Here is a 27,583-nt window from a genome sequence, read left to right on the forward strand (position 1 = left end):
CTGAGGAAGGCTTTCTTTGGAACTCTGCATTCTGATTCTTATATCTTTCCTTTTCTCTGCTTTTTGCTTCTCTTCTTTTCACAGCTATTTGTAAGGCCTCCCCAGACAGCCATTTAGCTTTTTGCATTTCTTTTCCATGGGGATGGTCTTAATCCCTGTCTCCTGTACAATGTCACGAACCTCCGTCCATAGTTGATCAGGCACTCTATCAGATCTAGTCCCTTAAATCTATTTCTCACTTGCACTGTATAATCATAAGGGATTTGAATTAGGTTTAATAGGAAATATAAAGTATGAGATCATTTTATGTTCTCATATCAGATTTGCTCTCTTTTTCATTTAATGTTGAAGAGGTCTTATCAACACTGATTGAATGAAATGTCAGCAAAAAGTAAAAAAAATGTTAATTTTAGTATGTACGGAATGCATGCTGACCAATGAAAAGACAACTTGAACAAAATTTTGAAAATTTTTTTTTATTTTGGGGTGTTTTTTCTGTTTTTAAATGATCAAATTCTTTTTATGAAAGATAATTCAGGTAGCTAGTTGGCATTTTAAAATAAAATATAGAATAATATGAAAAATTCACTCTTGGTCAGAACTTGGATAGAAAACTTATGAAATTAGAAATATGTGACATCCTATTTCTAAGCAAGTAAAATCAACACAATAAAAACTATTCTGTTGCATTCACCAAATAATTCTTGTTAGTTACTAAATAGTTTCTTTTCTAACTGGAAACCTTTCCAATGATATGTAATGAGAAAATAATTATGTAAAAATTATTAAAAGATAGGAAATGAAAAACTGTAAATGTAATTTTTATCAAAAAGTCAGAAATACTCCTCCATTAAGAAAAGATTTGAACTGTGGTGTTGGAAAAGACTATTTAGAGTCCCTTGGACTGCAAGGAGATCCAATCAGTCCATCCTAAAGGAAATCAGTCCTGAATATTCATTGGAAGGACTGATGCTCAATCTGAAACTCCAATACTTTGGCCCCTTGATGCAAAGAGCTGATTCATTTGAAAAGACCCCCATGCTGGGAAAGATTGAAGCCGGGAGGAGAGGGGGACAACAGAGGATGAGATGGTTGGATGGCATCACCGACTCAATGGACATGTAGGAGCAAACTCTGGGAGATGGTGAAGGACAGGGAAGTCTAGCGTCCTGCAATCCATGGGTTCACAGAGTTGAACAAAACTAAGCGACTGAACAGAACTGAAGGAAAGGTTCAGGACTTCCCTGCTGGGCCAGTAGTTAAGAATGTGCCTGCCAACACAGGGGGCATGGGTTCAGTCACTGGTCCAGGAAGATCCCACAGGCTGCAGAGCAACTAAGTAACTGTTCAGTTGTTACTGCAGCCCCAGCACCCTAGAACCCATGCTCTGCAACTGAAGAAAGTCCCCTGCAGCAAGGAAGACACCACAGTCAGAAATTTAAAAAAAAAAACAAAAAAAAATTCAAACAGCAAAGCACTTTTACTGCAGTAGCCAGGTCAACACTACCACCTGCTGGTCAAAACACAAATCGCAAGCCTGGAAAGGATATGAAAGGGTTTAAATTAAACACTCTCTCTGGAAAGTGAAGTGAAAGTCATCCAGTCCAGTCCGACTCTTACCAACCCCATGGACTATACGGTCCGTGGAATTTTCCAGGCCAGAATACTGGAGTTGGTAGCAGTTCCCTTCTCCACGGGATCTTCCCAAGGGATATTCCCAACACAGGGATCAAACCTGTCTCCCACATTCTTTACCCGCTGAGCCACCAGTGGAGCCCAATCCTGGAGTGGGCAGTCTATCACTTCTCCAGGGGATCTTCCCAACCCAGGAGTGCAACCGGGGTCGCCCGCACTGCAGGTGAATTCTTTACCGGCTGAGCCACCAGGGAGACCAAATTATTTTCATGTCTGTGTGCCTGAAATTTGCTTACCAACAGAAACTTCATAAAAATTTTGGAGCCAAACTTAATTCAAGTTCTAGCTCTGACCGCTTATTAGCTTTTCAGCCTTGAAAACTTAATTTCCCTCGGTGTTAGCTGTCTCACATGTGAAACAGCAGAACTGTAGTGAGTATAAACCATATGTATGTCCAGCACATACTCGAGATAATAATAACTGATATTTTCAAGCAAGAGCAGCCTCATTTTCACTAGAATTATCTGATCTCTGCTATTTTTTTAAAAAGTGTTTTCATGGGTAGTGTTATCCAATAGGTTTTGCTGCTGCTAATTTTCAGGCCTTGAAACTCCTTGTCAAAGGTCCATGATAATCATCATCATACCACTTACAGAGACAGAAAGCTAACAATAGACTTATTTAACCTAACCAAGGCAAAAGAGGGATATATATTAAACAAGGAAAAGAGAGAGAAGGGGAAAAACATTCAGACACGTTTGAATCAGTGATTCCATTTTTCCTTATCTTGGACAAGCTTCTGCTTATTTAACTTACATACAGAGTACATCATGAGAAATGCTGGGCTGGAAGAAACACAAGCTGGAATCAGAATTGCCGGGAGAAATATCAATAACCTCAGATATGTAGATGACAGCACCCTTATGGCAGAAAGTGAAGAGGAACTAAGAAGCCTCTTGATAAAAGTGAAAGAGGAGACTGAAAAAGTTGGCTTAAAGCTCAACATTCAGTAAACTAAGATCATGGCATCCAGTCCTATCACTTCATGGCAAATTGATGGGGAAACAGTGGCTGACTTTATTTTTGGGGGCTCCAAAATCACATGGATCGCAGCCATGAAATTAAAAGATGCTTATTCCTTGGAAGGAAAGTTATGACTAACCTAGACAGCATATTAAAAAGCAGAGATATTACTTTGCCAACAAAAGTCTGTCTAGTCAAAGCTATGGTTTTTCCAATAGTCATGTATGGATGTGAGAGCTGGACTATAAAGAAAGCTGAGCACTGAAGAATTGATGTTTTTGAACTGTGGTGTTGGCGAAGACTCTTGAAAATCCCTTGGACTGCAAGGAAATCCAACCAGTCCATTCTAAAGGAGATCAGTCCTGGGTGTTCTTTGGAAGGACTGATGTTGAAGCTGAAACTCCAATACTTTGGCCACCTGATGTGAAGAGCTAACTCATTGGAAAAGACCCTGAAGGTGGAAGGAGAGGGGGATGACAGAGGAGGAGATGGCTGGATGGCATCACCGACTCAATGGACATGGGTTTGAGTGAACTCCAGGAGTTGGTGATGGACAGGGAGGCCTGGTGTGCTGCAGTTCATGGGGTCGCAAAGAGTCAGACACAACTGAGCAACTGAACTGAACTGAACTGAAATGAAGCAGAGTAGGTTAAATTCCTCACTACAGACAGTCTCAAACTTAGGATGGTTCAACATAGTTTTTTCAAACCTTCGGATGGTGTAAAAGTGATGCTCGTTTAGTGGAAATTGTACTGTACATTTTGTCCTTGGATCTTTTCCTGGGTCAGTGATATGGGGCAGACATGCTCTTGCCACATGAACAGCAATGGCAACCGCTCCCAGTCAGTCACCTGGTCACAGAGGTATACCACTGATACACTTACAATCATGCTGCTGCTGCTGCTAAGTCGCTTCAGTCGTGTCCAACTCTGTGCGACCCCATAGACGGCAGCCCACCAGGCTCCGCCGTCCCTGGGATTCTCCAGGCAAGAACGCTGGAGTGGGTTGCCATTTCCTTCTCCAATGCATGAAAGTGAAAAGTGAAAGTGAAGTCGCTCAGTCGTGTCCGACCCTCAGCGACCCCACGGACTGCAGCCTACCAGGCTCCTCCGTCCATGGGGTTTTCCAGGCAAGAGGACTAGAGTGGGTGCCATTGCCTTCTCTGGCAATCATGCTAAAATACTAAAAAAAATTTTTTTTTATTTTATTTTTAAACTTTACAAATTGTTATTAGTTTTGCCAAATATCAAAATGAATCCGCCACGGAAAACGTAACCAACCTTCCCTGACCGGGAATTGAACCCGGGCCGCGGCGGTGAAAGTGCCGAATCCTAGCCACTAGACCACCAGGGAACTACTAAAATGTTTTGATCCACTTCACCAGATCTGATTCTGATTGCTTAGTTATTTTAGATCACTTACATGAAGTTCCAGTACTTTGGCCACCTGATGCAAAGAGCTGCCTCATTCATTGCGAAAGACCCTGATGCTGGGAAAGATTGAAGGCAAAAGGAGAAGGGGACGACAGAGGATGAGATGTTTGCGTGGCATCACCAACTCAGTGAACATGGGTTTGGGTGGACTCTGGGAGATAATGAAGGACAGGAAACTCTGGCATGCTGCAGTCATGACATGACTGAGTCAGACATGACTGAGTGACTGAAAAACAACACATTTAACATGTTAATGTTATTGTCTGGAGTACAAAATGCTAAAGGAACCTGAATGTGTTAAAGTGAAGGGAAAACATCATTACATCTCAAATTAATGACCAATGTGATTTCTTTAAAGATATTGTACTGAGTATTTTGATAATCCATGATGAATTAAATGTATAGCCTTTTGAAGACACATTATTTTTGGTGTCAGATACTTCAAAACAAACCATCTGTTAACACAAATCCTTATTATATCAATCGTATATATTCATCTGCCTTACATGGAAACTTTTGTGTGAAAGAATCTTAGTATATATTTCATAATGAATGGCTTATACTGAATTAAATACATCCACTGAGACAGCAGAAATCATTGCAGTGAATTACATTCGCAAGTTCAACAGGTCAGATTTTCCCTCTCCCAACCAACAAATGTGTGCGTATACATAAACAGAGATAAATCATATTTTTAAATCTGTGACTTTAATAAGATTAAACACTTAAACAAGTACAAACGTATTGATATTTTAAAATATATAGTTTTCACATAATTATTTATAATAAAAATTGAAAAAATAGAGCTAAAATTTTATTTGCATTTTCCTCCAATTTATACAGCTAAACAATTGTACAATTCCTTCCATATATAAAGGTTTTACATTTGTATTTCCTACAATTAAGAAAATTCAAATGTTAAATTTTGACATACCTTCAATTATGTACAAAAAAAATCACCAAATTACAAACTTAAAAATCATTATAAATTGTGAAAAATACATATTATAAAAAATTATGTTCTAAAAGTAGCATTATACTAATTCATATAATCTAGGTAACTTCAAAAAAATAAACAATGTTTAAAAATTATAGTAGTGTCTATATTGCCCTAGCGTAAGAGGAGGTATTCTTTGTAAATATGTATGTTATAAATGAGTCTGACTTCTTTCAGAAGTGCCAAAATTATTTTCACTTTAATCATTTTCATTACAAATTTTGTAAAATGTTTATCGTCTAATAAAATTGAGTATGCTGAACACAATGAAACCCTTTATAACTAAAAATCATTGTGAATGCCAATCATTTAGTGACTTATTCATTCAACTATTTCTATGAGTAGAGTGACTTTTTTCTTTTCTCTCAAGTGGCTTTAGACTAATACATTTTATAGTTTTTGTTTCCACTCTATAAATGAGTTCTTGAGGATTTGCCATTATTTTACATCTAGAAAATGTTTCCAATCAACTCCCAGCTTCCACATATAGGATTGCTGCTGTTTAGTCGCTAAGTAGCGCCCGACTCTTTTGTGACACCCTGGACTGTAGCCCACCAGGCTCCTCTGTCCATGGGATTTTCCAGGAAAGCATATTGGAGTGGGCTGCCATTTCCTTCTCCAGGGGATCTGCTCAACCCAGGGATCGAACCCAAGTCTCCTGCATTGGCAGGCAGATTCTTTACCACTCAGCCACTGTGGAAGCCCCACACATAGAATATAAAAAGCCTAAAATCTCCCTTTAGCCTTAGCTCTAAGAAACATTTAAAATGTGTCTGAGTGGTGCTTCCCTGGTGACTCATTGTAAAGAACCTGCCTCCCAATGCAGGTGACATGGGTTCAATCCCTGGTCCGGGAAGACCCTACATGCCACGGAGCAACTAAGCCCGCCTACCACAACTGTTGAGCCTCTGCTCTAGAGCCTAGATCTGCAGTACTTAAGTACATCCAGGTGGCCATGCTCTGCAGGAAGAGAAGCCACCCCATGAGAAGCCTGAGCACTGCCGCTGGAGAGTGGTCCCTGCCTGAGCACTGCCGCTGGAGAGTGGTCCCTGCCCCCAGCAGCTAGGGAAAAGCCTGAGCAGCAACGAAAACCCACACAGCCAAACTAAAAAAATAATCTAAAATGTGTGTGTGTGGCTGGGTAGGAGGGAGACTGCTTCTGAATTGGGAGTATCACGTGTTTGTTCCCCTGTCTACTGTGAACTGTCTCTTTGGTTGTTACGCATTTCCTGTTTCTCAAGCACCTGGGTTTTTGACCACCCATTCTGGCTTCAGCCTTTGGCGCTTACGTGTTCCTAGTTTAAGTAGATCTGTCTCTCTGATGAGTGACCCACTGCTCCTCCAATTCCCTGATATTCACGTGTGCTTGCTTGCCTCACTTCAAATTCACTCCTTGCATCTCAATCTATAAATGCTACTCAATTCTTGAATCGCCTCTGGCCACCAATTACCACAAAATATAACTCTTCAAAATTCTGTGAATTACTAGTGCTTCTGATCCTGGTCTCCTATCAGGCCTTTACCCATTTTGTTACTCAATAAAACACTGATTGTAAACAGCTAACCTAGGAAAAAGCTGATAATGAGTCTTATCAAACCAGTAACCTTATTTTATGAAATTTCAAATGGGTATGAACTTCAATAATTTTCTTAATCAGTAAAGTTCTTGACCAGGTAGAAGTTATTTCTACTGATGTTTACTGATGTATTTCCTCCACAATTCTGAGTACACAAAGTTGGCTGAAGTCTGAGCTGAAAAAATGGAATTATAATGCTATATATGTGAAATACTTAATCTTTAAATACACAGATTAGTTAAAAGTACAGTTTAATGTTTTAACCAAACAATAATACATGCCTACTATAAGCAAAGCACTGCTTATGTGCTAAGTAATGTACTAGGTGATCTGTTTTTCAAACGAGAAAAGTTGAGCTACTGAGTATATAAACACTGATCATAGTTCATGAAGAAAGCTTTTTAAAGAAAATCAATAAAATGGACATAAGCCATTTTTTTAAAAAAAAGAAATCTTTTCCTATCTAATTGGCACTTTACTGAAGCTGGCACCTTCCTCTGGAAGACATGGAACTGAATAATACTATCACAGAATAATAAAAATGTTAAAAATCAGCAATATCAACAAATCACTTCCTGGAATTCTTGAGTTAAAGTGAAGATATGTGTATAGAATGCCAATATTTCTGAATGCACTATGTACTGGGACACAAAAAAGATAAGTAACCCACACTCTAACAGTTCACTAACTGTCTATAATAAATCAAGGACAGACTAGTACATATAAATGTAAAAACAAATAATATTATTTAAATGGTTTTAAATTCATGTTCTTTCAATAATAGTTCTTGAAACTTAGACTAGATATATTTAAATTTTTACACCATGAATTTTCTTAAAAAGGCCAAACTACTGACAATGATAATTAAAATAAAACAAGTTGTAAGAGGGATAGAAACATCACTTTGGTTTTAAAATGTAAACTGTTAAGCAAACATTGGCTTTTTCTTTCTAGTATTGTTTATTAGCTGGGGATTTCATCTATGTGTGTGTGTGTGTGTGTGTGTGTGTGTTCTGACGCTTTTGATGGGCTTTGAAGGCACAGGTCTGTTTCTTATATTAAAACAAAAACAAATTCAGAGTTCATACATATAAAAGAAACACATTTAATTATAAAAAACCAGTTTCTAAAATATGATTGCCCATATTGGATAGTTAATGCTGCAGTGATAACATGAATTCTTACAAATGCAGGCCGATTTTCAATCTTCTCTTTTGCTGTTTCATCCGTCATTCCCTGCTTTGTTGAGATCACATTCTAATGAAACCGCAGTCAAAACTGCATTCTGATTTTGAAATGCCACATCTGTGACTGATGGTGGTGGTTTATACAAAAAGACTGCAAGTCCATTGAAGAAAACAGTGATAATTTTACAAATAACACCTAAATAGAAAAACAATAATTAATCATGGATTTTAGGCTTTAATTATTATAAAAATTGATCCTCATTGAAAATTCTTCATGAATAGAATCTCACTACATAAAGAAACTTTCACTTTCACGTAAAAAAAAGGCGTATACAGGCAATTAGTTTTACGTTTTTAATTTTTAAAACTTTAGTAAGAAAGGTGATAGTTTTCAATAGAACATCATCTACAAATCAATGAATGAGTATTCTTTTTTCTAAACAACGAAAATATACAATAACTATTCTATTTTTGGCTATGATTGTACATTCTTCTGGAGAAGGGCATGGCAATCCACTCCACTATTCTTGCCTGGAGAATCCATGGACAGAGGAACCTGGTGGGCTACAGTTCACAGGGTTGCAAAGAGTTGGACATGACTGAAGGGACTCAGCATAGCATAGCATACACAGTATGTACATTCTTAACCAAGGAAAGATACTGATAGCTTACATCATCATTGAACCTGAATAATCAGTTGCAACATTTTTGTGTCCATGATGAAAAGTAATTCTAAAAATAAAAAAAGCTTCAGAGTTCTTAGGAGAAAGTCTCTTTGGTAATATATAATATTCAATACTTAAAATTTACCTTTAAGCATCAACTAAAAATATGAAACATTTAGATTCACATCACAGGCTTCAATTTATTTTCAAAGAACTCTGAGAGTTCTTTGAAAGAATATCACCTTTCTTACCAAAGTTTTAAAAATTAAAAAGAGGCTCTTTCTCTTTAAAGAAACTATTTCTGGTCAGAGTACAAGCATCTAAGTGCTAACTAAATATATTAAATGACCTCACATTGTAGTTTTTGCAGTAACTAATTTGTATTAATCGTTAATATTTTACTCAAACTGGGTATTTGAGAAACAGAAATACTCATTGAGCTAAGGATTTCTAGATTTATACTAATTATAGGTACTATTATTATAATATTTTTGGAATATTTAAAGGTACATATGTTTCTGGTGGAGGAATTCTCATATTTATCACTGAGTAGAAGGCACCCCACTCCAGTACTCTTGCCTGGAAAATCCCATGGACGGAGGAGCCTGGTAGGCTGCAGTCCATGGGGTCGCTGAGGGTCGGACATGACTGAGCGACTTCACTTTCACTTTTCCTTTCATGCATTGGAGAAGGAAATGGCAACCCACTCCAGTGTTCTTGCCTGGAGAATCCCAGGGACAGGGGAGCCTGGTGGGCTGCTGTCTATGGGGTCGCAGAGACTCAGACATGACTGAAGCGACTTAGCAGCAGTAGCAGCAGGTAAAAGAAAAATTAATTATCTACATTTTTGGTCAAAAAGTATAAACATAACCACTTAAATAATTTTTTAAACATAAAAATACACTGAATAAAAAATGTTTCTTAACAGGTAAAAGTGATGGGAAGATTAATTTTGCCGATTTTAGTCAATATTTATCATCTCATTGTTTTCCTAGATTTATGTATTTATTTCTTCAGTGGATAATTTATTATTCTGTCATTATAAATTCAGACAGCATATTCTGAATTTAAACACATGTAGGAGAAATAAGGGGCTTCCCTGATAGCTCAGTTGGTAAAGAATCCACCTGCAATGCAGGAGACCCTGGTTCAATTCCTGGGCTGGGAAGTTCCCCTGGAGAATGGACAGGCTACCCATTGCAGTATTCATGGGCTTCCCTGGTGGCTCAGACAGTAAAGAATCTGCCTACAATGCAGGAGACCTGGGTTCAATCCCTGTGTTGGGAAATCCCCTTGAGGAGGGCGTGGCAACCCCCTCCAGTATTCTTGCCCTGAGAATCCCCATGGACAGAAGAGCCTGGTGGGCTACAGTCCACAGGGTCACAAAGAGTCGGACACAACTGAGCAACTAAGCACAATTTCTTAGGTTGTTTTTAAATTTTCTAATTTTATCTACTGAAGGCAAAATGGGTTAAACATCACAGCTAACCTGTTATATCATAAAAAGATCTCTTAGGAAGTACCTTAGAGCCAAGAATACATCCTGACCTAGGCTCTATGTGCTCTCCAAAGCCCAAGTGCTTAGATGACAGTCATTCCAGTTTCTCAGAATTCTCTTTTAGCTTTTTGTTATACTTTCCAAAAAAATTTGAGAAAAATTGTTAAAAGAAAATTATATAATATGTGATGCAAGGACAGCTAAAATGTTACTCCCTTCTATCTTGGACTGTGCCTCACAGACTCTAGACATGGCCTTTTAAAACATGCTTTGATAACTGTTCTCTGCTTCAAGACTAAAGGACAGTCCAACTGCATGGACCAAAACATGTCAAAACCTAAGTAAGAAACAATAAGATATCTTTTCTCTTGTCATAATCCATTTACTGCAAAGTTATCAAGAAGTCACCACTTACTTATGGCCACTAGCATATAGGCCATCCTGACGTTATTATAAATCCAGCAAGCTCCTTTATTTCCACATTCGTTAATATCCCAGAGAATACATGTGCTGTCTATTGTGCTGCCAAATATAATAGGTCCAGGTATGGTGCCTAAAATAAATCACATGTAAAATACATGAGTGAAGGTTATAGTTTACAGTAACAGGGTTTTTTACATATATTTTCTACATAAATGGGAAACAGGTATTAATCTATCCTACAAATGAATCAGTTCATGTGCATGTGATAGGAATATAAAGAAACACAGATAAAACATTCTAAAATAATTATAGATAATTATTATATATTTCTAGTCAATTCAAAATTTATTTTAATAAACATCTTATTAATCTATTTAGATTAATACATTAATAAATATTACTTTATTTATTAATTAATAAATAATAAATGATATATAATAAATAAATAATATATTATTTGCTATTAAATAAACATTAATAAATGTTAATGGGTTAATATTTAAAGAAATATTTTTGTTCATTGCTTTTCTAATAAATGTCTTTGAAATTACCTATTATATTTTTAAAAAATCAAAATAAATATCTGATGCATGGAATAAGTCTCCTAAACTTCAGCATATGTATTATGTGTATGTATATGTGTACATGTGCATGTAAAGTAATATGGGTGTGTGAGTATACATATATATATATACTGTATATACATACATACACTGACATGTATGTGCATGGGAGTGTACATGCACAAACATATTCACACTAACATGTTGAGTTCACCATTAATTGTACAACTATGGGCAAATCCCTGCATCTTTCAGGTCCTTAATTTATTCATCTAAAAAAGGGGAAAATTGGTCTAGGGGATCTCTAATGTTCCCTGCTTTTGGTTTTCATTTTTATAAACAATTGTAACATTATGTGTATCCAGGGTATTCGAAGGAGAGACAGCGTCGGCGATTTATTTAAATATTAATTGGAGATATAAAGAGTAATAGCATGAGGATAGCTCAGTAGGAAAATTCAGTGGAGAAAAGAGGCTGAGTAGCTTGGTTTACGCAGAAAATCAATATAACCTGTGACACCAGGTTAGCTCTGACCACGGAGGCCGCATAGCCTCTCGAATAGCGGAAGGTGCCCCACCTTAGACACCTTCTCGAATGGGTCTTAGGAGCCCAGGCAAATAAATGGTTGCAGAGGACCTCCACGCTCCAGTTGGAAACTTCAGACAGAAATTGAGAAAAAGAATGACATGGGGAGAACAAGCTTTGGTGAGCAAGGCCCGTAGCTTTATTTTCAACAGGGGCTTTTATACCCTAAGTTACACATAGAGGATAATAGGGGATGTGAAATAATACAAAATCAGCAGTCTTTGATCCTTATCGAAAACCAGAGTTTCTTTTCTGCAAACTTATCTTATACAAATGGTTTAGGTGATTTACATCATCTTCTGGCCAGAAGGCCTATTAACATTTTATGACTCTTGACAAAGGTTTGTCAACCATAAGACTTATTTTCTCTAAGAGTAATTATTTTAAGGTTTGGCTCCATCCTCCGAAGGTGTTAGATAAAGTTGTATTCCTATAGGGCAGAGGTGCAGTGGGTTTACAACAAAGGAAAGAATTTATTACTTTAAGGGTCTAAAGTTGCTAACACCAAGGCCACTACTTATTTTTTCTACATACCAACTATATTAATTAATACACATTCAAGGATACAATACAGGGGATGTGGAAACTTGGCAGCAAGCATTGGCTCATCAATGAAATCTTTTACTAGTTTTATTCTGACAGTTTCTATCTCTCTGAGAGGCTCTAAGCTATTTGAATATCTTAAGCTTCCCATGCCTCTCAAGGCTGGGAGATTGTAAACAATCGTATGCATAGCTGTAGGAGTCCGGGTAAACTTGTCAGGCGAGTTAGAGAACTATCTGAGGGGTTTGGATTTAAACACTCCTAATGCCCAGGAACTTATTAACTGGAGCTGTAAGTTAACTCTTTATCAGAGAGAGTGAGATGGTGGTGGGGGACAGCCCCCTGTAAAGTCAGAGGTGAGAGCACAAAGCAGTAAAGTAGGCAGACTCTGGTATTTTGGGGGTAGATGCTCGAGAATATCCAGGGGGACTCCTGAGGCTCGATTCCACCTTTGCGTATGCCGAGCCTCCTTCCTCATGACCTTTGCCATGAGTGGAGTGCCTCTCGCTGGCTCCTGGCAGTGTATAATATTATATGTAAAATTATACACACAAATAATTATGTTTCTGTCTTATTATTCTTCCTATATCTTGAATCTTACATTTTGCGGGGCTTAAGTTATTTCTTTCATCAATTTTTAACTAGACACAATATTTACAGTACAGTTTTTATTGAAACATACAAACTCATTATTTTTCACTGCTAATGCAAGAAGATTATGTCCCAAATGGAGTTAAATACAGGGAGAAAAAGGAATTACAATGGCAATAAATAAGATTTTATCATAATTTATGTTGGTAGTAGGTTTTATGTGAATAAACAAAAAATTTGTCTTTTACTGTGCTGTGTTAGAAATGTGCTGGTGATCATATGTCATATTTTAAATAAATATAATGTACTCTTTAGCATTATATTTGCAACAGAATTGGAAACAACAGGTAATCAATCAGGTAAAAAGTAAAGTCTATATCTTTTTATGTGATATATAAATACTACATCTTGAATAGTGGAAGATAGTTTTCTTCAAAGACAATTATGTAGTTGTCCACTACAAATAAACTAATTGTTTTATTGGCACATATTGTAAGTAAATAAATCAATAACAGTAAGGAATAAAAATAGTCAGCAGTTACCAATGCACTTAGAAAGATGACATACCTAATAATCGAAGCAATGTACACTGTATTCCCAATGCTAGAGATCGCTGCCTTTGATTAACACACCTGGAGATATTTAATGCATAGGAGACAAAAAATAGTTGTATAGTATATTTACTCTTTGAGAAAATTCGTTTTTATATGAGCTCAACATTTCTAGATTAAAGCAAACATTATACATAGGAAGTAAACAATTATTTATAACAGCTTATATACAGTTCAACCTTTCTGGAATTGTAAGAGAAGAAAAATTTTATCTAAACTAAAATAGTGCAAATAATACCAAAGAGAGTCAAATGAGTTTTAACAAATACACAGAATATGTAGGAATAACACCAAACATAAAGGAGAAAGGACATTCATTAACCAGACTATTTCTTCTTGACTATTTGATTATTCTGTATGTTACAAGTTACATGACTTAAGTTGCAAGCAAATAATTCTTACTCTCTTACTAACATTGAGACAGAAATTACACCTGTGAGTTAAAATTACAAATTAGAGTCAGTGTAAAACAGTTTCTGATATTTGATTTGATTCCACAATCAGTCTTTTCAGTAATAACTCTCAAAGATGGATGAGACATGATGTTGGCACACAAGAGAGTTAGACAGGAGATAAAGGAGATCAGTCTTTAAAAAACAAATATGTAGGTAAATGGTGATGTAGATAAAATAGGTGTAATATTAACAGACTACTTCATGTTTTTAGACAAAATCTCTAAAGTTTCCACTTGTCAAAAAGTATGTGGAAAGGTAGTGACTGAGTATCAAGAAACAGAGACTGAAGAGGGAAAAAAACTAGTTTGTTAGCAAATATAAAAGAAAGGCTGATGAGCTTATAAAAGGGCAAATAGGAAATATTTTATAGCTCAGATGATAAAGAATCCATGTCCCAATGCAGGAGACCTGGGTTCAATCCCTGGGTTGGGAAGATACCCTGGAGAAGGGAAAGGCAACACACTCCAGTACTCTTGCCTGGAAAATCCCATGAACAGAGGAGCCTGGGGGGCTATAGATCGTGGGGTTGCAAAGAGGAGGTTCAAGATGGAGAGGATATGTACACCTATGGCTGATTCATGTTGATGTTCAACAGAAAACAACAAAATTCTGTAAAGCAATTATCCTTTAATTAAAAAAATAAATTAATTAAAATAAAAGAGTCGGACACAACTGAATGACTAACACACACACACACACACACACAAGAAGGAAGAGGCAATGAAACTATGAAACACTGTGAAGAGCCTGGTGACAGGCAGCATTTTTACTGTTTATGGGAAGGTTTACTATAACAGCACCTACTGTATAAGGCAGAATGCCCGTCAGTCTGATTCTGACATGTGGAATGCACTGCCATTTCCATCATACTCAAATCAACTGATCATAACCACAGCTTACAACTGAAGCCTCATTACAGGAGCAGAGAAAATAGCATTGAACAGATGTCAAGTAGGTAATGTTAAGACACTTTCACAACCATGATCTCATTAAAGCCTCAAACATCTCAGGTTCAATGAGGTAGCTCTTCCAATGCCATAGAACTAATGATCTAGTGAGCGCTGAATTAGTAATGGAACCAACAGTCAATATAAACCCCAAACGCATCCCTGAGTCCATTTTCTTTTTCATTCAACATGTTGCCTTAGGGATAGCAAATTTCACAATGTAACACATACCTTAGGATGGACACAGTTATAGGAGTACCAGCCATGAAGGTAAAAACAATTGCAGCAAAGAAAACGCCAAGGAATGGGGGCAAGTTTTTACATTGACTTGAACACTTTCCAGCTTGAGCTTCAAGACTAACACTTGATGGAGTAGGTGTTATATGAATTTCCCCTTCAATACATGAACAGTTATAATATACCTAGAAATATTAGACATAAACATATGGAAAGTGCTTATCTTGAAAACATATTTTATCATTGCAAATTAAGTGATTTCTAGACATGGCAAACACTCTTACACAATCTTAATTCAAACACAACAAACAATGATAACCCTTAAGAAATTAAGCAACTGAAAACAAAGGGCCATATTTACAAAGTAGAATACTCTGTATTTGACTTATGTGTCTATGATTTTAACTTGTAACCTGTTACTGATTCATGTCTTATAAGACAAATTGACAAGAATATAACTATTAGATGATCTAGGGGGCTTCCCTGGTGGCTCAGATGGTAAAGAATCTGCCTGCAATGCTGGAGACCCAGATTCAATCCCTGGGTCAGGAAGATCCTCTGGAGAGAGAATGGCAACCCACTCCAGTATCTTTCCCTGGAGAATCCCATGGACAGAGGAGCCTGGTTGGTTACAGTCCAAGGGGTCACAAAGAGTCAGACACAGTGGAGTGCACACACACACACACACTCTAGACTGCTTTCAATAGAACTATTCAATTGCTCAAACAGTTTTCCTGCTAGTTTTCTTCTTTTCCATTATTATGATACAAAGAAAAGCATGCATTGTGACAATCTCACTATCTATGCTAGCTTGAAAGAACATTTTAAGTGTTTGCCACAGTAAAATTAAATAATACAAGAGTTTGGGGGAAAAAAATACTGCTTTCAACTGAACTTTTTACTTTAATTTTCTAAAAAAGGAAACTGTATCCATCTTAAGATGACATATTTACCATAAACAAAAAACAGAAGTTATTACATTATCCTAAAGGTTATTTTACATATAAAAATTAACTATTTAATATATGTATACACATATACAAGTATATATATACATGTATACTATAATAGCATGATATGTTGGAAAGTAAAAATGGTGGGAATGCAAACTAGTACAGCCACTATGGAGAACAGTGTGGAGATTCCTTAAAAAACTGGAAATAGAACTGCCTTATGATCCAGCAATCCCACTGCTGGGCATACACACTGTGGAAACCAGAAGGGAAAGAGACACATGTACCCCAATGTTCATCGCAGCACTGTTTATAATAGCCAGGACATGGAAGCAACCTAGATGTCCATCAGCAGATGAATGGATAAGAAAACTATGGTACATATACACAATGGAGTATTACTCAGCCATTAAAAAGAATACATTTGAATCAGTTTTAATGAGGTGGATGAAACTGGAGCCTATTATACAGAGTGAAGTAAGCCAGAAAGAAAAACACCAATACAGTATACTAACACATATATATGGAATTTTGAAACATGGTAACAATAACCCTGTGTACGAGACAGCAAAAGAGACACTGATGTATAGAACAGTCTTATGGACTCTGTGGGAGAGGGAGAGGGTGGGAAGATTTGGGAGAATGGCATTGAAACATGTAAAATATCATGTATGAAACGAGTCGCCAGTCCAGTTTGGATGCACGATACTGGATGCTTGGGGCTAGTGCACTGGGATGACCCAGAGGGATGGTATGGGGAGGGAGGAGGGAGGAGGGAGGAGGGTTCAGGATGGGGAACACATGTATACCTGTGGCGGATTCATTTTGATATTTGACAAAACTAATACAATCATGTAAAGTTTAAAAATAAAATAAAATTAAAAATTAAAAAAAAATCACAAGTATTACTTTTGTAGGAAAATAATTCAGGTGTATGAAAAGTGAGGCATAATCATTTTGCAAAGGCTTTTTACATCTCAACTTTATCCTCACTACAAATCTTTGTCTATGTTTTAGGCCACAGTAAAGTCAGAGCAGAGCTAGAGAAGTCAAGGTGAATCAGTGCTTTCATTGCCCCGAAGGCCAGAAACCACTGGGACTGATTCAGGAAACCCAGATGTGGAGGTGACACTCCTAAAATGACTGTTATGGACTCAGCAACCAGATACATCAAATAATGAAATAATGGAGCCTTTAGAAATATTAAGAAGAAAAACTGAAAGCAGTATTTTCTATCCTAATGAAATTTTACAACTCCCTTACATAAAAAATTATACAGTTGCCTATAATATAGATAGCTGTTAGTTAGCATCTGTTTCTGTCGTTTAGACCACTGGTATGAAATATATTCTATTTCTGTGAACAAATGTGTACAGTTCTTTATTACATTATTATTAATGCATTTTTGCCTATCTAAAATATTTCATTTAAAAAATCCAGTGAAAAAATGAGTTGTTACATGGATTAGCTGGGCATAAAAAAAAACCAGAACAAATAGAAAATTTGGAAGTCAAACTAACTTGCTTTTCTAAAACAATCCCTAGAAGACAATTTTACTGTTTAAAACGGTAATGATAATATATGGTGACAAATACAAATATTGAATTAACCATGTCAAAATGACCAATACCATTTCAGGTGTGCTCTGGGTATTAGAATTTTTTATTTATTTACTTATTTATTTATTCATTTATTTTGGTGTCCTTGTGCAGGATGTTATTTGTGTCTATACATTTTGATATGTGGATAAAACCCTTCCAACAATTTAATTCCTTATCATAATCTTCTAACTGAAGTTAATTAGTAGCATTTACTGATATTTTTTTGATTATTTTAATATACAGGAAAAAGCTACCTACTTATCTGCTTCTCAAAGAAACAGTTTACCTTCTAGATAGTTCTGAATCTGTGATATGCACCATGCTCACTTGTGGAATTTGATTCCTTATAACTGACACAAATACCTAATTTTTTCAACCTGTTTTGAAACTAAAGCCTCCCCAAATGTCCACAGATTTGAAGGTATGGTAAACCTCAGTTCTGGGGCTTTAAAAATCTTCCTGATGTCTTTCCTAAGTTTTTATAGGAACTTTATGGTAGTGATCTAATTAATTGGTTTTATTCCAAGGATTAAAACTGCACATGTCAATGAAGTCTATTAAACCTGCTATGATTTATCACATTTTTTTCTGCCATATTTTCAATATTCTTATACCACTATTTTTAAATCTAATAAGCAAAATTTAAACTATTTTTAAATCTAGTAAGCTCCAGGAGTTGGTGATGGACAGGGAAGCCTGTCGTGCTGCAGTTCATGGGGTTGCAGTCGGACACGACTGAGCAACTGAACTGAACTGAATTGAAGCTAGATAATATGAAAAAAATGTATACTCTTTCCCACATTCTGGTTTACCCCCAGCAGAAAAATGAAATCCTACATCTCTGCTGAGATAAATGTTCAATGTATTTATCACACACAAAATCATTAGATAGGTACACATATGCACAGACATATTTGTGTGTGTATATATGAACATATAAATATGTATAACCACACACACACAGATATCCATGTTAGTTCTAAAAGAAATATGAAGTAATTTTGTGATCTTAAACTTATCTTCATATAGGGAAAAAAAAATGCCATATCACTAATCCATATTTCAAATAACCAAGATTGTGCTGTTTTGTCATATAATTCTTATGTATCTTATTCATTGTAGTCTTTTATATCATATATTTCCCTCAGATCTTTTCAAAGTTATCACATTATCTGTTAACATATAACATAACCTATTATGTACTACTAGTAATGTGAATATTATTTTTCCCAAGGCTTTTAAATTTAATGAAGATAGAATTTTTAGATTGTAGATGTAGTACAACAAAATTCTATGGGATTTTTTTAAACGATTTAATTGAATTTAAAATAAATAATATTCAGGTAAGCTAATATGCATTCTAATCCACTACCAAAAGTAACTTTGCACTTGAGAATGGGTTAGTGATTTGTATATTTTTTAATGTGTCCATCATTTATCAATTAAAAACAAATATTTATTCAGTTTTTATTATATACAATGTACTTAGTAAGAATAAGAGAAGTTTCTTGACTTCAAGGGACATACAGTATAGTTGAAAAAAAATTTAAAAATGTAAACAGGTAAATAATATTTTGGAAGTGATGTTTAAAGATATATGTGAAGAACTGCCATGACAGTAATTGAATCTGAGGCATAAAAAATGGGAGAGGTTGGGGCCTTTTTAAAAAATTAAAGCAAGAACAACAATGAATTTTAAGTGTATAATGCATTATTATTGACTGTAGGTACAATGCTGTACAGCAGAGCTCTAGAGCTGACTCATTTCACTCAACTGAAACTTTATGCCTGGCTTCTGAATGGAGGCGGTAGGCCAGGGAAAAGAGACTGGTCATAGCATAACTCCACTGGAGGAAGACAGAAGGGCATCCAGAAATACATAAACATATTGCCTCGTACAGTAGTAAAGGAGCAAACACAAGTTACCTTTGGATGTATTTTGGAAACAGATTGTGTACAACCTGCATAGCAGGGAGAAAAATACTGGACTCCATTTCCTCCACACACGGGATAATAATACGATCGCAGGCAGTTACAGTGGGCATTACAAGGAGCCGTCAAGTTTCCCAGTTCTCCTGTCCTGTCAGCATGAAATAAAAGATGGATAAATTATCTACGTTATAACTTTTAACGAACAGATCAGAAGCAAGAATTGCTGTATTTTGCCATTCAGTCATTTATTCATTCACTTAATGCTTATTTAATTAGCAAACAAACAAAATGTCTGCCTTTTCACATAGAGCTTAACTTCTTGTGGAAGAGATGGGCAGTAGAAACGACAGCTATATAATAGAATGTCTGTCAACGTTTTAAAAAACATAGGCAGAGTAAGCAAAGCAGTTTCTCATTTGGTACCAGATAATTTTTTTTTTTTTTTTTTTGGTGGGGGTTGGGGAGGGCTGGTTCTGGGGATTTTAAGACATTCAACAGCATCCCTAACCTCTACCCACTGGATGTCAGTAGCATCCCCATAGCTATGACAACCAAAATGTTTCCAGACACTACCCTATTTCCCTAACATGAAAGACAATGAAGTCACTCGGACGTGTCCGACTCTTCGTGACCCCATAGACGGTAGCCTGCCACACTGCTCTGTCCATGGGATTTTCCAGGCAAGAATACTGGAGTGGGTTGCCATTTCCTTCTGCAGGGTATTTCCCTAGGGAACGGGTAAAATGTTGAACCTGGAAGGATGAATACAGTTATAATATTGAGCATACTCATTTTATCAATGGGAAAACTGAGGCCTAGAGAAATTAATTCCAACCTTCTCTGCCATTTAATATCCCTGGTTCCCAGGTTCACTGTTACTCCATCCAGCCTCTTAATAGGAGGCAACCTCTTTTAAAGTATAAAGGGTTACCCTCGGCAAAGATGAGCTTCCCATGTGGTGCAGTGGTAAAGACGCCGTCTGCAATGCAGGAGACACAAGAAACTGCAGGTTTGATCCCTGGGTCAGGAAGATCCCCTGGAGAAGGAAATGGCAACCCAATCCGGTATTCTTGCCTGGAAAATTCCACGGACAGAGGAGCCTGGTGGGCTACAATCTGCAGGGTTGCTAAGAGTTGGAGATGACTGAGCACACATGCATAGACAAAGGTATTTCTCCAATCCCTCATCTATTTATTCACTCAATCAATATATATTGAGCAAGTGCAAGCCGCTATCCTAGGAACTGGGACCACAGCGCTGAAAAGGTGGTTGTCATCCTCAAAGATTTCACAGTCCAGGAGCAGAGATGGACCAAATGTATACAATAATATGGTTATAGACTGTGGTTACAGGTATCAACAACATGCATTTTAGATACCTGCACTGAGGAGTGATGCTTAAAACAAGCCACAGTTTAGGTAAGAGAGTTGAAGGGCTGCTACTCGAGTCGTAAACAATGAGTCAGTTAGCTGGGTAAATGGGGAAGGCGAAAGGCACTTCAGAGAAGCTGATAAAAGGTACAAGGACGGGAAATAGCATTCTACATTCTACATTCTATATGGAGAAATATGAATGACGTCTAAGGCAGAGAGTAATAGGAAATCTAGTTGGAAAATAGTCATGGATCAGATTATTGAGTGCCTCATGAGCCTTGTTGAAAACAAAGGGCTTTAACTTATTTTGAAAAGGTAATCAAGTATTTTAGACTGAGAAATGACATTGTTAAAAGTACATTTTTAAAGAAATAACCCTAGGAGTTATACAAAGTTTCCAGTTACAATACCCCAGGCAATAAGTTATGACAATGTGTAGTAGAGAAATAGAATACTGATGAAAGAAAACAGATTTGAAAAATATTTTGGATGTAGAATCAGTAATATTCGGTGTTTGGCTGACTGGAGATAGGAACCGAATGGAAGAGTTAAGAATGACTCCTAGTGTCTAACCCGGCATTTTGGCAGAAAAGAGCTAGTTTTGGGGAAGAGACGATGGGTGTGGTTTTATAAACGCATATTGAGATTAAGAGTCCCAAATTCGGTGAAGAAATTTGGTCTGGAGCCAGGTATCTTAATATCCATCTGCATATGGATGTAGCTGAAACTATGAGAATGATAAGATCAACCATGTAAAGAGTGGGAAGAGTACAGAGAGGTCCTGGGAGTTCATGTATTTCATGAATACATAACGAGCTCCAATTATGTGCTTTAGTGGATATAGACCCAAAATAAATAAAGAGACAGAAATAAAGATAGAGAAAGAGAGAAAGGAAGGAAGGAAAAAGAATGGAAGTCAGGGTGGAATAAAATTTCCTGCAACCATGAAGCAATGTTTCTTGTACTGGGGATGAAAGACATAAATGAGTGATTTATCTAACTATTAGAAGATAGTAACTGCTATATTGCAAAAAGGTGACACTTAAAGAGTAGGTGGAAAACAAGAAGTTCATACAGGAAACAGATTAAAGAGAAGGATACAAACAGGAAGATAACCAGTGGGGAATTTGAAGGAAAGGGTGATCAAAGAGTTAATTTTAAGTAATTCATCTCCTGCTTGGAGCCTCTCCTTCAAATCTATTCTACCAGCTGCTGCTAAATTTCTTTATCAAGCATGATTCCATTCATGAAATCAAGCATTACAGTCTCTGCTCTCATCTAGTTTATAATATATATGTAGAAATAAGGTGACAGAAAAACTATCCCTGCAACTCTAGAAATAGTCTCTGCACAGTAACTTTTAAATTAAAATATTCTTATAATTCCCATATTATTGATAAATGATTACTAAGAACATCAAAGTTTAAGACAGTCATGTAAACTACCACAGAAACAAAGAAATGTAGAATATATTCCTTATTATCAAGGATTAGTCACTGTAGCCTATATATTTGTAAAGTTTTATTTCATGAAGTGAAGGGGGAACTATTATCAGGAAAACAGCCAATGTTTGTTAAGTTTATGAATTTTTTTAAATTTTTAAAATATGTAAAATATTTTATTTTAAAAAATTGAATACTTTTTAAAACCTGAATATTAAAATTTTAATATTATATTTAATATACACAAAAATACACATAACTGTGTGTTTATACATATACATATGTAGATATAAGAAACATGTTTAATCACAAATAGCTGAATTTAATCATTAATGTTTTATTTGAATCCAAAATATTATTCTATAAATATGCTTCTACAAAAAGCAAAGATTTCCCTAAATCTACTGCAACTCCTTGATGGATATGCTTCTTTAAGGTGCTGTTTCAGATAAGCAATGAAATCACAGCTTTAGGCCCTAGAAGGAAAAAATATTGTGTGTGCTTACTAAGTATAAAGTAAAATGCAAATCACCATAACCAACACTGATTACCAAAACAGACCCAAAGATCTTACAGATAGATTACCAAGTGATATAGGACAATGGCAAATTTTAATACCTACTAGAGTTCTGGAAATATCCTTTGACAATCTCCTTTCAACTGAATTTAGTGTTGTACTCATGTGTGTGTGTACTTAGTCGTGTCTGACTCTTTGAGATCCCAAGAACTCTGTCCATGGAATTTTCCAGGCAAGAAAACTACAGTGGGTTGCCCTTTCCTCCTCCAGGGGATCTTCCTGACCCAGGGATCAAACCTGCATCTCCTGTGTCTCCTGCATTGGCAGGCAGATTCTTTATCACTGCATCTCCTGGGAAGCCCAGTGTAGTGCTCATATCAAACATTTAAAAACACATTTATTTCAAATATTATGAATATTACAAATATCCCCTGAAATGATCAGTATTACTGATCTTAAGCTTTGGATATACTGTTATATAGGACTTTGAATGAACCTAACAATAAGCCTAATTCATTAATTCAGAGTTATAAAAGCTTTTTAATCATCTATGGTTACACAGCAAAGGGCAAAGATTCTTGGCATCACTCTACTAGAAATCCTGCATCTTGACAACCTCTCTTTCTCCCACTCACTAAGGAGGTATTTCTTAAGCTTCCAAGTCTGTTCTATCCATATACTTTTTCTTACGAGTGAGTTTCTTGCATAAGGTTATTATAACTAAGCTGTCCATGATATGGACATTTTAATATGCAGGGTACAGAGGTAAATTAAGAATGCAGGGCCACAGAGAAAAATGATCTGACGCTGTCACACCTCTGTTGTGGCTTGGCTTTATCTCTATATGTATGTGTGTATGTGTGTATGGGTTTTTCCAGGTGGCTCAGTGGTAAAGAACCCACCTGCCAATGCAGGAGATGCAAGAGACATGGGTTCTATCCCTGGGTTGGGAAGACCTCCTGGAGTAGGAAATGACAACCCACTCCAGTACTCTTGCCTGGAAAATTCCATGGACAGAGGAGCCTGGTGGGCTACTATCCCTGCTCTCACAAAAAGTCAGACATGACTGAGCACACATACACACACACACACACACACACGTGTATGTGTATACTCACTTTTAGTCTTTTCATCACTAAGAATGTGTATGTAATTAAGCACGATCTCTATGTCCCAGATCTTGATCTCTCTCCATGACCAGTCCCCACAGACACCTCAAACTGATACCACCTCACTTGCCCTCCCTTCTGAGTAAGCTAAGGATAACTCATTGGGTAGTGACTCTTGTTTAAGGTAGAAAACACCAGATGGACTCACATCCACATCATTTGCCAAGGTGATAGAGTAGTAAGTTTCTGTACTTCTAAAAGGAACATACAAAAAACTGTGGTTTCTTGGAGCACATCTGGGTGAAGTTTATGGGTGTCAATCACATCTGTACAACTTACCCTCTATCTACCTTTCAACCTTTCCAGGTATTCCCCTCCTATGTCCAGACACATGACTTAAGTCCCATTCAAACCAGTACCTGAACCGAGCCTTCACTTTCTAGAATGTATGCTTTGGCTTAACATATTCCTCTGCATTCCCTCTCTCCAAATCTTTCTCTCTCAAACTTTTTGTATATTTAAGAGGATATATTAGCCCTATTTCTCTATTGTGCCATGAAGCCTTACCTAAATCTAAATTAAAGAAACTGAAAAGCTCTCTTCTGAATTCCATAGCCCTTTATATTGCTCAACACCTAACACACTTTTCATTCACTGTTCTGTCTCCCAATCTATGCAGCTACCCAGGAAAATCCTTTAGAGTAGGAATTTTGCTGTAAAAGTCTACCAGAGGAAGCAGTCAATAAATGCTGAATAATGGTAATAAAGCTGAACCAAACACTGCTTTAGAAGATTCACCATTTTTCATTAATAGAATGACAGACATAAACATTAGCTACAAATCATGATAAATGTTATTGACAAATTTTTCTCTATATTTATGTTATCTGAATCTATATTAATACAGAATTATAGAGTTCCTGACCTGGTGCACCATCCCCTTCAACAGTCTCAAACACATATATTCAAACAATTAAAGCAGTATTGTGGGCTATAAAACACTCTGCTGAACAATGCCCTGATCCTCTACTTGTGGATTACAATTTCAAAGCAGAATAAACCAGGCAAAGAAAGATAAAATAGTCAAACCAGTTAAAGGCAGAAACATGTTTATAGGTCAGAAAAACGAGAACTTATTTCTTTAAAACAAACTTCTAAAGTAAATACAACAATGATTACCATCACCTAGTTCTAGCTTCATTTTAATTTCTCTCCTGCTCTATGTTAAATCTACCTAATGAAAGAATTTCATCGTAAGGAGTTTCAAAATTTAAATCAACAGGAACATATAACATGAAATTCTCCCTAGGATGTTGAATCCACTATGGACAAAGATTCTGTAATATTGATCTTTGTATCCCTGAGCATAGTACTCAGTACAGAACAGTTGTTCCTTAAGTTCTTCCTGAAAATATCCAACTTTTAATATGATATCAATTACTGAAACTAAATAGAAAAACTACATATTCTTACATAGGAAAAGCAGCCTTCCAATTTTTTTTAAGCCAATTACTCATCATTTTCTTTAAGAAAGCATACACTTGGAAATACACACACGGTTTATTACTCTGATATTGATATCAAAAAGCAATGAAATATATTTACCCATTATATGATTCAGACACACCCGCAAATGGCTCATTTTCACAGTTGGCATAAGCAAACACAAAAGTCAGTACAAGTGAAATTACAGATGTGAGCAAAGCAAACTTCATTATGTTTTTACACGTCATTTTGAATTTCGAAACAAGAACACCACCTAAAATCTGACCAAGAGCAGCTCCAGGAATTAAAACAGTCCCTAATGAGAAAAAAGATACAGACAGTGAGAAAACATACAAGTATACTCAGTAATTTATACCAAAAATTATACTATTTTAAAACTATAATTTTTATATGTGTGTGTGTTAGTCACTCAGTCGATTTTTATATAATTTTAATAAAATTTATACCATTTTAACCCAATAGAAAATGGCACCTTCTACTTCCCTCATACCAAAAATTGGAAAACATCAAAAACAAGTACTACTCTGGTTCTAACATATGAAGCATTCATGTCATTTAGAAATAATAATAGTCATATTAAAATGAGAAGTTAATAAAATTAATGCTTTGAATATTAAGATTAATATGTATATAGCCTCTGTAGCTCTCAAATTCATACAACAAATTGTCTCATATCAGAAAATCGGAAACATATCAAAGTCAGTATAAACTTCAACAAGTGGCTATCCAAAATTTTGTGCTTCCCTGGTGGCTCAGTGGTAAAGAATCTGCCTGCAATGCAGGAGACCAGGGTTCAATCCCTGTGCTGGGAAGATTCTCTGGAGAAGACATGGCAACCCACTCCAGTCTTCTTGCCTGGAGAATTCCTTGAACAGAGGAGTCTGGAGGCCTACAGTCCACAGGGTCGCACAGAGTCAGACACGACTGAAGCGACTAAGCAGCAGCAGCATCCAAAATTTTACACACGTAAAATTTAATACACATCTAATGTGGTAAAATAAAATTATTAAAGTTACAACAAAAGAAAATGTTTTACCTGCAAGAGTAGCTGCAGAGCTAGAAGACAATCCAAACTGATTTTCTATAAATTTAGGTAAAAAGGTAGCAAATCCAGTAGTAATTAAGGCTTCTGAACAAGTTGATAGAACTAAACACATAAAGACAGTATTCCTCATCAAATTCTAAAGAAAAAATACAGTTCACCAAATGAATAACTATGATTATACTGCAAAATGTAGCACTAGAATGGTAAGTTCCCTGATGAAATAGCACATTTTAAATAAATACAATTATTTCTAAAATTTCAGCATTTCCTTTAGCACAAAAATACAAATATTGATTATTGATAGCCTTGTATATAAATGTTGATAAAATTTATACATAGAGCACCTAGAAAACTGACACATAATTAATCAGTAGGGTGAATGTGCGCTGATCACAAGCAAGGGACCAGGGAAAGGAGGTGAAAGCTGGTTTGGAAAGTTCCCTTCCCCAGTCTTATTATAAATCTCCACATAATAAATCTAGGTCTTACTCAATTTTTTTATTGTGTTCTGAATTCCTATAGTCAATAAATGAACAATTGACTGTGAGCAGAGATGAGAGTGGTTCCTAAGTATCATACTTGTAGTTTCGCTCCACAAGTGAAGCAATTAGTAGTTAAGAACCTTAGTTGGGTATTTCCTTATCGCTTCAGTCGTGTCCGACTCTGTGCGACCCCATAGACGGCAGCCTACCAGGCTCCCCCATCCCTGGAATTCTCCAGGCAAGAACACTGGAGTGGGTTGCCATTTCCTTCTCCAATGCATGAAAGTGAAAAGTGAAAGTGAAGTCGCTCAGTCGTCTCTGACTCTTCGCAACCCCATGGACTTCAGCCTACCAGGCTCCTCCACCCATGGGATTTTCCAGGCAAGAGTACTGGAGTGGGTTGCCATTGCCTTCTCCATAGTTGGGTATAGAGTTAAGCAATTTTAAACAAGGGTCTATATTGCTGGTGTTCTCAGAATCTATTAATCTACCGGAGGAGAGTAGAGAGATTCACTTATTTCACCATATGTAACTATAAAGTGAAAAACTACAAAGTATAGTTCTGGAATATTCAATGCAAAAAAAAAAAAAATCCATAACTAAGCAACACACACACACAGAGGAGGCACAATAAGGCAGGATAAAAGATTCAG

General features: G+C 36.4%; 1 protein-coding gene across 15 annotated transcripts in view; it reads right to left on the reverse strand.

Annotated features, from left to right (window-relative positions):
• Positions 1 to 7,750: 7,750 nt before the first annotated feature.
• Positions 7,751 to 27,583, reverse strand: part of SLCO4C1 (solute carrier organic anion transporter family member 4C1) — an 85,004-nt gene continuing 65,171 nt past the window's right edge. For 10 of the 15 annotated variants that reach the window (XM_086413269.1, XM_086413270.1, XM_086413272.1 and 7 more), the window contains 7 exons: positions 26,440 to 26,584; positions 25,503 to 25,698; positions 19,451 to 19,604; positions 14,965 to 15,155; positions 13,288 to 13,352; positions 10,431 to 10,568; positions 7,751 to 8,048 (listed from right to left, as the gene is read on the reverse strand). In XM_086413269.1, coding sequence (XP_086269395.1) covers positions 7,888 to 8,048; positions 10,431 to 10,568; positions 13,288 to 13,352; positions 14,965 to 15,155; positions 19,451 to 19,604; positions 25,503 to 25,698; positions 26,440 to 26,584 — 1,050 coding nt within the window. In that variant the 3' untranslated portion in view covers positions 7,751 to 7,887. Of the gene's footprint in view, positions 8,049 to 10,430; positions 10,569 to 13,287; positions 13,353 to 14,964; positions 15,156 to 19,450; positions 19,605 to 22,479; positions 22,748 to 25,502; positions 25,699 to 26,439; positions 26,585 to 27,583 lie in introns of those variants that run through there. The other 5 variants (XR_015168346.1, XR_015168344.1, XM_086413281.1 and 2 more) reach the window with 3 other exon arrangements.

This window comes from Bos grunniens, chromosome 7, assembly GCF_055505025.1.
Source record: "Bos grunniens cultivar Pamir isolate PY7600 chromosome 7, Bosgru_T2T1.0, whole genome shotgun sequence".
NCBI classification, from domain to species: Eukaryota; Metazoa; Chordata; class Mammalia; order Artiodactyla; family Bovidae; genus Bos; species Bos grunniens.